General features: G+C 47.6%; 1 protein-coding gene across 1 annotated transcript in view; it reads right to left on the bottom strand.

Moving 5' to 3' along the window:
* Positions 1-906: 906 nt before the first annotated feature.
* The window catches only part of acbd6 (acyl-CoA binding domain containing 6), a 100563-nt gene continuing 89101 nt past the window's right edge, over positions 907-12368 (bottom strand). Inside the window, exons 7-8 of the mRNA XM_028812417.2 lie at positions 1450-1480; positions 907-1128 (exon numbers count right to left, since the gene is read on the bottom strand). Of these exons, the coding sequence (XP_028668250.1) occupies positions 974-1128; positions 1450-1480 (186 nt within the window). The 3' untranslated portion in view covers positions 907-973. The remainder of the gene's footprint in view (positions 1129-1449; positions 1481-12368) is intronic.

The following is a 12368-nucleotide window of genomic DNA, read 5'->3' as shown; positions in this document are numbered from 1 at the left end:
GTATCACATAACACATCCGCGGGCACCTGGAAGTGTATCATACGACACATAGGCGGGCACCTGGGAGTGTATCGTACAACACATAGGCGGGCACCTGGGAGTGTATCATACGACACATAGGCGGGCACCTGGGAGTGTATCATACGACACATAGGCGGGCACCTGGGAGTGTATCGTACGACACATAGGCGGGCACCTGGGAGTGTATCGTACGACACATAGGCGGGCACCTGGGAGTGTATCTTATGGCATATCACATTAGTGGGCACCTGGGAGTGTATCGTACAACACATCGGCGGGCACCTGGGAGTGTATCATACGGCACATAGGCGGGCACCTGGGAGTGTATTGTATGACACATAGGCGGGCATCTGGGAGTGTATCTTATGGCATATCACATTAGTGGGCACCTGGGAGTGTATCGTACAACACATCGGCGGGCACCTGGGAGTGTATCGTACGGCACATAGGCGGGCACCTGGGAGTGTATTGTATGACACATAGGCGGGCAGCAGCCTTCCCCCTCACACACGCTCTGCCCTGACAGCATGTTGCCCAGTGACTGCTCCGTGATCCTGATTGTGACAAGTGGGTGCCCGAGGTGCACCTACTGATGTGTCACTAACCTTGTGCCTTCCATCTGCTCCTGGCGTCTTCTCTTGCTTTGCCATGACCAGTGAACAGAGGGTCTGCCCATGAAAGGTGGCACCTAATCGGCCCCCCAATCTCACCTCATCATCCCCCCAAGCCTGATGCATTCATAGCCAGTTTATTAAACTCTTCCCACTATGTGGTACTGGCAATGCCCACCCATCCGCCCCCCCCTCCATACTGAGGTTTTCCACATCATCTCCAGGCGCGCGTGTACACACACACACACACACACACACACACACACACACGAGGGGCTGTTAAATAGCACGTTGCCTGTATTTGCTGTTTCATATTTACAGAGTGGCATCACTGCGGGCCTTCAGCCTTTGGGCGCGGCGTACTGGCGTAGCAGAGACGAGATGTCTTTGGACTCGGTCACCTCCTCCGGCAGGCTGCCTTCCTGGTCTTTGATTAGCGGGTCGGCCCCGGCCTTCAGCAGCAGCTCCACGATGTCGGCGAACTCGCACGCCGATGCTGTGGGGGGGGAATACGAGAGACAGACAGGGTTAGGCTCAGGCTCACTTGGACGTGAAGATCTGCGTGTGCCTCCTATTCCCTGCCACCCACATATGGCACTAAGCGGCTCAGGGCAGCGAGCTGGGCACACTCTGGAAAGCCAGTCTCCGTGTCACTTATCTTGGCCCACTTTACAGGACCCCGAGCAGACGATGACGAGATGGCCTTCTCCGTGACACACTGACCTGATTTGCCCAGTTTGCCCCCCAACATTTAAGGGTCAGGTGTGGCTCTCAAAAACAAAGGGCCCCCCCCCCCCCGGCGGCCGTCTTCTCTTACCGTAGTGCAGAGCCGTCTGTCCTTCGTCATCCTGAAAGAAACAAGACAACAAACACACGGTGCTCAGTCCATGTCTTACATACTGGGGGGCTTCAAGAAATCACACGGGGAGCGGGACATTCTAGACCAGGGGTGGGCAATGTCGGTCCTGGAGGACCACCCGGCTGCAGGTTCTCGTTCTCACCCTTTTTCTTAGCGAGTGACCTGTTTTTACTGCTAATTCATTGTAATTGACCTGCTCTTGAAGACTCGGACCCCTCAGTTGTTTCTTTTTCCTTAATTGGCAGCCAAACAATAATGAGATACAAAATGAGCCAAAACAACTGGTGTCCATCACACAAGATCTGAACATAAAGAGCGATGAGGGTCTCAGGAATGTCGATCTGCTCAGGTCCCCAGTGCTCTTAGAAGAGAGGAAAGCAACAATTTCAGAAATGTCTGCCATCGCACAACAAGAGCAGCGACAAGCCATGGAATTAAAGAACGGGTTTAAATAACGACGGGACTCGGCGCCCGATTGAGCAACTGGTTGGAGTTTGAGACCCTGACTAAGGTGGTCTTCTGCTGCTCACTCACTTCACGTTTCATTTCTGTTTAAGGAAAGCCACGAAGCAACTGAGAGGCAGCCAAGATGGGGGTCGGCCGAATGGAGTTTGTGCTGCAGAGGGTCCGCCGGGGTGGTGGGCTGCGATCGGGAGACGAGAGACTGCATTCCCCCTCCGTTTTAACGGATTTATTTATCACGGATTTTATCTCCACGTTTCACTTTTTTCGTTTTTTTTGAACCCTGCATAATGGACACCTGAGCATTTTCCACCATCCCCTGGGCGTCCGCTCATCTCGGTCATAACTATCGACGCTGTTGGTTCAGCAGACTCCCATGTGGGGAGGGGACCGGCGGTATCACATCTTGGGGTCTCAATGCGCGTCCCCCCCAGCCAGGTACCTCAGCTCTCCTCTCACATCCCGTTTGCTGTTAAATGAAATAAGTGACATTCTGTTGTGACAGGCGGCTGGCGTCCATACCCAGTCGGGACGCCCCTGCACGCTATATTCAAGGGGGGCAGCCCTGGACACTGCAATACCTCCCCCCCCTGGACGCTAGATAGCCGCCTCCCTGGGGTGGAGCAGTGCCTCCTGGGAATTGGAGTTGGGTGCAGCCCTGTGTTTGGGACTCCTGAGCTCATGTGGGCAGCAGATCCATCACACCTGGAAGTGCAGCCGGAACTCGGGGATCAAACACCTGGAGCACTTGTGGGCGGACTAGAAAAGGAGCCGGCGACCGCCACTCAGGGCCAGAGTCGGGTGGGAGGAGGAGGAGGAGGAGTGGTGGTAGACGAAGAAGAAGAAGTGTGTTGTGTGTCTTTGCTTGTGCTTTTGGGACTGTGTTGGGTCTGCAGGACACGGGGAAGACATGCCCCAGGGCTAAAGAGAAGATAAGTCTTTCATTTTACATGTGCCTGTGTCAGTCTGTGCCGGGTGGGGCGCAATATAGTGCCTTTATCACACTGTATTTGGACACCGTCTGTGTTATCGTGTCACCAGTGAGGTGTTGCGTGTTGTAAGAACTTCACTCTTCTCCTACCTACGGCTGCTGAGCCAAAGACACCGAGACACGCGAACCCCAGAATCGGCCGAAGAGAACGACGGCCCCAAACGAGTCTGGAGTGACACGAGATGAAGCAGGAGATGGGGGGGGGGGGGGGCGTTGGAGGGTGGGCTCCACACTAAAGCACACAGAGAGCCCATTTAGTTACACTTCACGGTTGCCTCATAAACCAGGTGAGCGCCAATTAACCCCCCCAACTGCCTTTGCAATTCCAAACCAAGCAGCTTTCTCTTAAAACTGGGATTATATGAAAAAGATTAAATATTGATTCTTCGTGAGAACATTTAATCCACGTTCAGCGAGAGACACTTGCATAACCCGTGGAACATCAGAGCATGGCAGGCCAGGAAAGCGTAGAAAATGTGGGATTTACACAACAACCTGCTCTGTGGTCCTAAACCGTCACCCTCACAGAAGATCCCAAGACACCGATGGCCACTGTTTTAGGAAGCGGCGCTCACTGCGCAGGCAGAAAGCCAAACTGGACTCGGTGTCACTGGGTTGCCGATTCAAATCTCCTGTTGCTGGTGGTCTGAGTGCAAGTCCCACTGTGTGCCAGTACCCAGGGAGTCACAGCGACTGAACTCGGACCACTGGGTTTCTTTTCTACCACTGTCAGAACTCCAATGGAGTTGGCAGGTTGGAACTGCTAACTTGAGGGTGGAGGGCTCGCTCTTTCTGGGACATGGCACCCTTTGTCTCTGATCAGGGAGGGATGTCCTCCTTAAAATTACTGAAATTGAATCGCTGGATTACAAATCTGCTGCATAATCCAAAAGGTCCTACTTCTGCTGCCTCAGGGTGGGTGGCCAGCTGAGAGGGGAAAGGGGGCTGGAAACCCAACTGGCCAATGGGCTAATGGAGTTCTATTGTAGCACAGCACCAGAAAAGATGGCTACTGAATCCAACGGCCCAACTTAGCGTCTCAGGGAGGACGTGTGGTGGCAGGGCAGCGTCTCCTCTGGCTAAGTCACACTACAATGAGATTCTCGTTGACACGTCTGCCACAAACAAGTAGCAGTAGTGCCAACAACACGACACATTAAACATGCATGGACGACATCCCATAAAGGAACACACAGGTGAAGTCACGCAGTGGCTGTTGGGTAGCCTGAGGATAATACATACACATATTATATATATATATAAGGCGTGAGGAGGTGACTGTGCAGGACGGCTGGGGTCTCTAAGTACAGTCTGCCTGTCTGTATGTGTGAGCCGCACAGCACATCCCTCCACAGTGCCCAGCGGCCCTGGGCTGAGCAGGTGCCATGACAGGACATCTTGCATCTCGTGGGAAAGGACACAACTGTGATGGGAGACATCGGAGGAAGGAAAAGCATCGGTGGGCCTTCTTGGTAAGCAAAACAAAACTACCAATAACAGCAAGTCCTGCCATCCATGGGGAGAAAAGGCCGCAATACTGGACAGGTGCATAGTGCGTGCGACTCGAAGCACAAAAGGAGGCTACGAAACGAGGACAGATAACTCCTATGTGTTCACACCGCCACAGGGACTCTGTCTTGAATATACTGTACTATGGATTCACAACATTTTGAGAGCCCTTCATTTTCTTCACACATTCTTTTAAAGAGATAAAATGGACAGTTTTGCTCATCAATATTCAATAAATAACCAATAATGACAAAGTGAAAAAATGTTTTCAGAAAGGTTTACAAAGTTATTAAACATCAGAAGCTGACATTTCTCGTTCCTCAGAGTACTCTGACCCTAAATTCAGTATTTTGTAGAAGCAATTCCAGCTCTTGGGTAAGTCTCGACCAGCTTTGTACACCTGGATTTGGGCAGTTGAGCCCACTCTTCCTCCTGGCAGACCCTTTCCCGGGCTCCATTAGTTTGGATGGTCAGCGTCTGCAGTCTTCAAGTCCGTCTCTCCACATGTGGGGTTTAAGCCGAAGCTTTGGCTGGCCCACTCCAGGACGGTCGGAGACTTGTCCTGAAGCCACTCCAGCGTGAACCATCACCTCACTTTAATTTGCAGTGCATTCTGGGGAAGGGTTTCCTCAAGGACCACTCTGTGTTTGACTGCATTCATCCTTCCTTTAATTCTGCCCTGTCTCAGCGTCCCTGCTGCTTAGAAGCAGTCCGACAGCATGATGCTGCCACCAACCATTCTTCACCATATTGATGATGAAGAGCAGTTCCAGGTCTTCCTCAGACAGAGTGCTTGGAGTTCAGCCCAAAAAGAGTTCAATTTGTGTCTCATCTGACCATTTAGCAAACTCTAAGCCAGGGGTGTCAAACTCTAGTCCTGGAGGGCCGCAGTGGCTGAAGGTTTTCATTCTAACCATCTTCTTAATTACCGTATATACTCGAGTATAAGCCGACCCGAATATAAGCCGAGGTACCTAATTTTACCTACAAAATCTGGAATAATTTATTGACTCGAGTATAAGCCTAGGGTGGGAAATGCAGCATCTACTGGTATGTTTCAATAATTAAAATAAATACCAATTAAATTACTGTACATTAATTGAGGCATCAGTAGGTTAAATGGTTTTGAGTTTTTATTTCAAAGAAAAACAGTAAATTAACTCTAAGTGAAGAAGAGGGTCAACAAAAACAATATGGCGTCTCTCTCGTGTATGTGTGTGTGTGTGTGTGTGTGTCTCTCGCTCGCGCTCTCACACTCCAGCTTTCTGTCGGGTTGGCGGGGGCCGCGGGACCTGAATTGAATATAAGCCGAGGGTGACGTTTTTCAGCACATTTTGGGTGCTGAAAAACTCGGCTTCTATTCGAGTATATACGGTAGTGACCAGTTTTTGCTGCTAATTACTTCTTTTAATTAACTTGACTCAGGCCCCTTAGTTGTCTCTTTTTCCTTAATTAGCGGCCAAACAATACCGGGACACGAAACAAGCGGCCACAGGACCAGCTCACCTGCGCCCATCACACAGAATCTGAAAATAGAGAAAGGTGGAGGACTCAGTAAGGCTGATCTCTCAGGTCATCAGAACATCTTGATGGTGTTCTTAGAAAACAACATAAAAGCATCAGTTTTAGAAATGTCTGCTGTGGCAGAATGAATAATTAAATAACGGGTTTAATTAACAGCAAGCATTGGCTTCTCATTAAGAAACTGGTTGGAGTTTGAAGCCCCAGGTTAAGATGGTCACCTGTTGGCTCGTTTCACATCTCATTTCTGTTTGGCTGCCATTTAATGAGGAAACAAATCAATTCAGAGGTGTGAATCCTTAAAAGCAGGGCTATTAAAATGAGGGGAAAAAGTGAATTAGCAGTGAAAACTGGTCACTGATTAGGAAAAGGAGGAGAATGAAAACCTGCAGCCACTGCGGCCCTCCAGGACTGGAGTTTGACACCCATGCCCTAAGCGGGATCAAGAGTAGCTTCCATCTAGCCGCTCTCGAGTACAACGCCTGACTGTTGGAGAGCTGCTGAGGTGGGCGGCCTTCCATCTCCCATCTCAGCACAGAACTTCTGCAGCTTTTGGAGAATGGCCGCTGGGTTCTTGGTCAACTCCCTATTTTAAGGCCATTCCTGCCTGGTTACTCAGTTTGGCCAGATGGGCAACTCTAGAAAGAGTTCTGGCAATTCACAAAGTTCACATTTTGCCTCATCAGGCCCCCGTATCTTTCTTCTTCCTCATATGCCTTTTACACAAAAGTGGCTTCTGTCTCGCCACCCTACCGTGAACGCCTGACTCGGGGAGTGCTGCTGCTGCTGAGTTGGTGGTCCTCTTGACAGGTTCTCCCATCTTAGCAGTGGATTCTCGGTCACCTCCCTGAACAAAAGACCTTCTTGCCCGGTAACTCAGCTTGGCCAGACAGCCAACTGAACAAAGTGTCCTGGTGATTCCACGCGTCTTCCGTTCCACAATTATTGAGGTCACTGTGCTACTGGGAACGCTCAAAGCTTTAAAAATGGTTTTACTATTTCACAATCTGATCTGTGCCTTGGGTTGATGTCCTGAGCGGTGCTGTGACTTGTGGGACCTTCTCCTTCTAAATCACAGGTGTCGAACTCCGGTCCTGTTTGTGTTTTCATTCTAACCATCTTCTTTATTAGTGAGCCGTTTTTACTGCTAATTCACTTCTTTTGCTTTAGTTTTAATTAACTTGACTCAGGCCCCTTGTTTCTTTTTCCTTAATTAGTAGCCAAACAATAATGAGACATCAAACAAGCCACCATATGACAGAAAAAACAGAAAAATCAACAGATTTGGAAATGTCTGCTGTGGCAGAATGAGAGCAGCAAAAAGCTGTGGAATTAAATAACGGGCTTAATTAACAGCAAGAATCAGCTTCTCATTAAGAGACTGGCTGGAGTGAAATTGGTTTGAAATCCCAGTTTAGCTGGTCATCTGTTGGCTCGTTTCACGTCTCATTTCTGTTTGGCTGCCATTTAATGAAGAAACAAATCAATTCAGAGCACTGAATCTTTAAAAGCAGGGCTACTGAAATGAAGGGAAAAGGAGTTAATTAGCAGTGAAAACTACTCACTGATTAGGAAAAGGGGGAGAAAGAAAACCTGCAGCCACTGCGGCCCTCCAGGCCCGGAGTTCGACACCCCTGTTCTAAATGATGTCCAATCAATAATAACCACAGGTGCATTCCAGACAAGTTCTAGAAACATCTCAAGGAGAATTAAAGCAAACAGGAGGCCAAGGGCCTGAATACTCCTAGAAATAAGAGACTTCAGTTTTTGATTTTTAATAAATTTGCCAACATTTCTGAAAACATGTTGTCACTTTGTCATTATGGGTTATTGAGTGCAGACTGACGGTCCAAAGTGGCAAATTCATACATTTAGAGTGAAATCGACAGCACAATAAAGTGGGCAGACCGTGAAGGGGTTTCAATACTTTCTGAATCCACCGTACGGGTCAGAAGTGCTTATTTGAGTCCAAGTTCATACAATATCTGTAACACTTGAAATTACAAACACCTTGAAGGAGCGGCCCACAAACTGGAGGTGCTCTGCACATGTACACAGAACCTCGTGGTCCCCCTTTCCACATTTCGCCAGGTCTGACTTGCCCAAAATTCTGCTAGTGATGCAATTCTGGCTTCACTTCTGAGTGACTAATTAGCGAGACAAGGCTTTCACGAGAGACTCTCCGCACGTCAAATATTAATAACACTTGTGCGGGGATTACAATGCAAATGAGCGGCCGCAGCCCGTCTGTCTCCTAATAAATCAGCTTGCCGATCAATAACTCACACGCAAGTCATTTTTTATTCCGGACAAAAGACAAAAAGACTGGCTGGCTGTCACACCGCATGGGGGTCCACGTCCGTCAAGTTATGTGGGGCTAGGAATTTGGCATGGCTGCAATTCTTCTTGAACATGGCTGCACTCGGAGGGGGTCCTAATCTGGGATCCTGAGGTGGACTACTCACACTGTGCAAATAATCCACTAGGAAAGGCGCTATATGAGATCAAGAGAAACACGCAGCCAGACTTCCAAACCTGGATTGGGATTTGCAGCCTTTGGCTACGTTCCATTCTCAAATTTGACCACACCTGCACTTTTAGGCGCCCTTAAGGGGGGCTTTTTGGCACAAGGCTTCAAAATCAGTGAAAATTGGATTTGAGGGTCCCCCCAGTCCCCCCGGCACTGGCACTTTATTCCACCCTGGGCAACACTGGGTACCCCTTTCAGTTTCTTCTAAACTCTTTTAAACTCTTTCAAGCAACATGAAATGAAATCTTCCTAAAAGTGCGGTACAATATGAAGAGACGACAGCGTTCTTCCTGTGAGAGGCACTCCATAAAACTGTCAGCCAATTGCTCTGTGAAATGTTTTATGATATGAAAGGCGCCATATAAAATTACTGACAATCGATAACACAATAGTAAAGAAGTGCTGGTGACTGGGGCATGGCGCACTCGCTCACACAAGGCTTCCAGCTCTGCCAGGGTGGACGGAGCTAGCGGGCGAGGCAGACATGGGCCCGGTGGGCCGCATCGCACACACAATTGTTACAGTTACCAGGAAAAAGAGTAATCATTCGAGTTAGTAGCTGCAAAGTAAATAATCCTCTGGAGATACCAGGCATGGCGGGGAAGCGGGCGGGTGGGCAGCCAGGCGGCTGAGCCTGATGTGCTTTCAGTGGAGAGCTCTTAAGCAAGCCAGAGGCTGATCCGATTGTTCCCCAGTGGAAAGACGGCCCCGAGGCTCACTCCAGAGCCACTGATTGGATTAACAGCTTAATTCCCAGCAGATGAGAGGAATACTGATGTCTTGTGAGGGAGCGCAGCCACAGGAGCACGACGAGTGCCCACAGCCCCCCCAAACCGTTTAACCCTTTAGCCGGCACACATGGCTACAGACGAGGATGTGCGTTTAGTCACAAAGGTTTGGAAAATGAAAAGGTAATAAAAGCAGAGGCGGGTTACAAATCTCTAGATCTCGGATTGCTCTTCATGCAAAGCTTCTGCTTTTAAAGCTACAGATTTCTTATTATTTAGCAAATTCCTTTATCCAAGGCAACTTACAAAGCAAGTAATAATACATTCATTACCAGTCCAAAGTTTTAGAACACCTCGCATGCAGTTTAATGTCTTCATGTTTCATGAAATCAAGGCCTAGAACAAATACACAGCGGTAAACCTATCTACAGCATATCTAGAAAAGCCAAATACCGCCGACTCACTCATCACGAAATCTCCCAAGGACTTGAAATTTGGAATGTAGGTTACCCTTGGCCCATAGGTGCTTTGAAAAATTTTGTGGTCCAAGCGCCAAATTTCTTATTTAGACCCATTTGTATGTCTTTCCGCTTTTCACGAGAGAACTACTTCACGGACTTAGATCTTTTTTTTTTTTCTAGAATTTGCTTGAACATTCCGGTTGATTTTGCGACTTCTCTCATTGCGCTAAGAGTTTGCTTGCAGGAGCGATATATTCACGCTAATCCGAGACAGAGGCTGCAGGCCGAGGGGAAGAGTGACGTCAGGAGTTGGGGGCCTCCTCACTAATGCATGGGCAAAGCCATAGGGGATGGGTAGTAAAAAATAAGTCAAGGAATCATTAAATGTACAAAATTTGATTTGAATGTTTGATTCATCAAAGTAGTCTGCACCTTTTTCTGATATAACAGCCAGTCTTTTGGATTCAGAATGTCAGTCACCAACAAAATACCCCCAGGCCACCACACTTCTTCCTCCATGTTTGACAGTTGCCGTCACCAACACGACGACGTACAAACACCATGCGTGATGAAGTGAAGGTTTCAAAAATGGCTCCATCAGTCCATAAGACTTTCTTCCAGTCTGCAGTGGTCCACAGCTGGTATTTCGAGGCCCTATTGTGTCCTTTAATGAACGCCGTTCTTCCTCCCACTCGGCCTGTCAGACCTGCAGCACAAAGTCTCCTCTTCACAGTCCACACTGACACTCAGTGTTTCTGGATCTGCACTGTTGGGCCGTGGGGCGCCTGTGGTGACCCTCAGAAACTGGTCTTCAATTGGCTGCTGACTCTCCCAGATCTCTTCATATCAGAGTTTCTTCCAATAAACTTTGGATTGTGTGGGACACCACCGACACTTTTTGCAATTTCTCTAAATGAAAGGCCTACACTTCTAATTCATTTGTGAATTGCCATTTCCTTATTGTCCAAGTAGGACTTGCAAGGGTGTAGTAGTAACGGTCTGTTACAACTCTGCTTTAAGATACACAGAAGAGTTTTTAAGTAATCAACAGAGGTTGGGACACCCGTGCAAACTGTTTGCTTCAACTTGCAAGGCTTCAATTACTTGAGTTGTTGCAGAACATCCATTAGTTGTTCCCTGAAGAAGGCTCATTTGTAATATTCTGATATTTCCTTTTTCCCAGTTTTGTTAACCTAAGCTTTAAATTTAAACCCCTGGATGTTTATGGCTTACCTTTTCATCATTTTAGATCATTGATTGTATTTCAACTCGATTGAATTTGAAGAAAACTGAGGTGTTCTAAACTGTTTGATCAGTAGGGTATAAGAATGATTAGAAGGTGCAGCCATTAAAGGCAACGGAGAGCGAGAGGGAGCCAAACTCCTGCAACTAGCATCAACATCCTAAACCCTTTGTCAGCACAATGGCTGCCGTCGTGTAGTCAAGGAACTAAGCAGTTCCAAAATATTCAACAGGAAGGTGCATTTTCAAAAGACTCTGAAACAGGTGGACATTTGGTGGAGTATGAACAGCCAAAGGGAGATAAATCGACAGGTTTGGAGCAAGAATGGAGCAGTCTGCACATCTGGCAAGAGGAGGGATGACCAGAAACAGAATGGAGACTTCTTGAAGGGGCATATGGAGAGACCAAAGGCTGGAGGTATTAAGGAGTAGAACCATTCGGGAAAAACGCAAAAAAATAAAAATAAGTCTGCGCAGCCTTTGGCTGGTGATCAATGGATGACCGACTGCAGTAAGAAGATTCACCTTCTCCAAAATCTGCAAGATCAGACCACATCACCTGGAGCTCGCAGCACAATACCTGTGCCCAAGCTTTGGTCTTGTCACGTCTGCTCTACTGCAACTCTTTACTGGCAGGCATGTGTCATTCACCAAGCCACGACATATGATTCAAAATGCAGCCAGCTGAGGAGGACACACCTCACCCGTCTTTTCAGGTTCCTATAAATGGCTTCCTATAGCAACACATGTTAAGGTCAAATCCTTGATATAGTCGACCCTTGATATACGACTGGCCTGACATGCGAACAACTTGCTTTATGACCAAAATTTTTGTTTTGTATTACGACCAACATCTTGCGTTACGACCTGAATGCGGTCACGTGTATCCGCTTGTGCGATTGTAAACAAACAGCCGAGAGCGTTTGTAAGCGTCAGTCGGAGCCCAGATACATGTGTTTGTGGACGGAATTTCGGTCAGTGCAGTGATTTATATAATTTATAAATAATTGCAAAGGAAGGAAGCAAAGGTAATGAAGGTAAAGAAAGCGATCACAATCGAAATGAAGAAGGAAATTGTGTGGAAATATGAGAGTGGTGTTTGTGTTACCGATCTCGCTAATATGTACAGCATATCGAAATCCACCATCTCGACAATTTTACAAAGAAAAGATCTGTATAAGGAAACTCCTTCCAAACAATAACCACCTTCCATTTCATTCTCCTCCTCCTTCCTTCATTCAAGCCAAAGATGTCAACTTAAATGGTGAGTACAGTATGAAATTGTTGTTTCTGGTAGGCTAGGCACTTTTTATAACTTTTTGGTTAGTACATTAGAAAAATTATTGGTGTTTTTGGTAAATTATGCACATTATACAACCCTTTTCTATTAAAAAAGTTTAAGTAAGTGTTGCTGTGGGCGGTTCGGAACACAT

The sequence above is a fragment of the Erpetoichthys calabaricus genome, chromosome 10 (assembly GCF_900747795.2).
Source record: "Erpetoichthys calabaricus chromosome 10, fErpCal1.3, whole genome shotgun sequence".
NCBI classification, from domain to species: Eukaryota; Metazoa; Chordata; class Cladistia; order Polypteriformes; family Polypteridae; genus Erpetoichthys; species Erpetoichthys calabaricus.
This window is presented reverse-complemented; position numbering and strand designations above follow the sequence as displayed.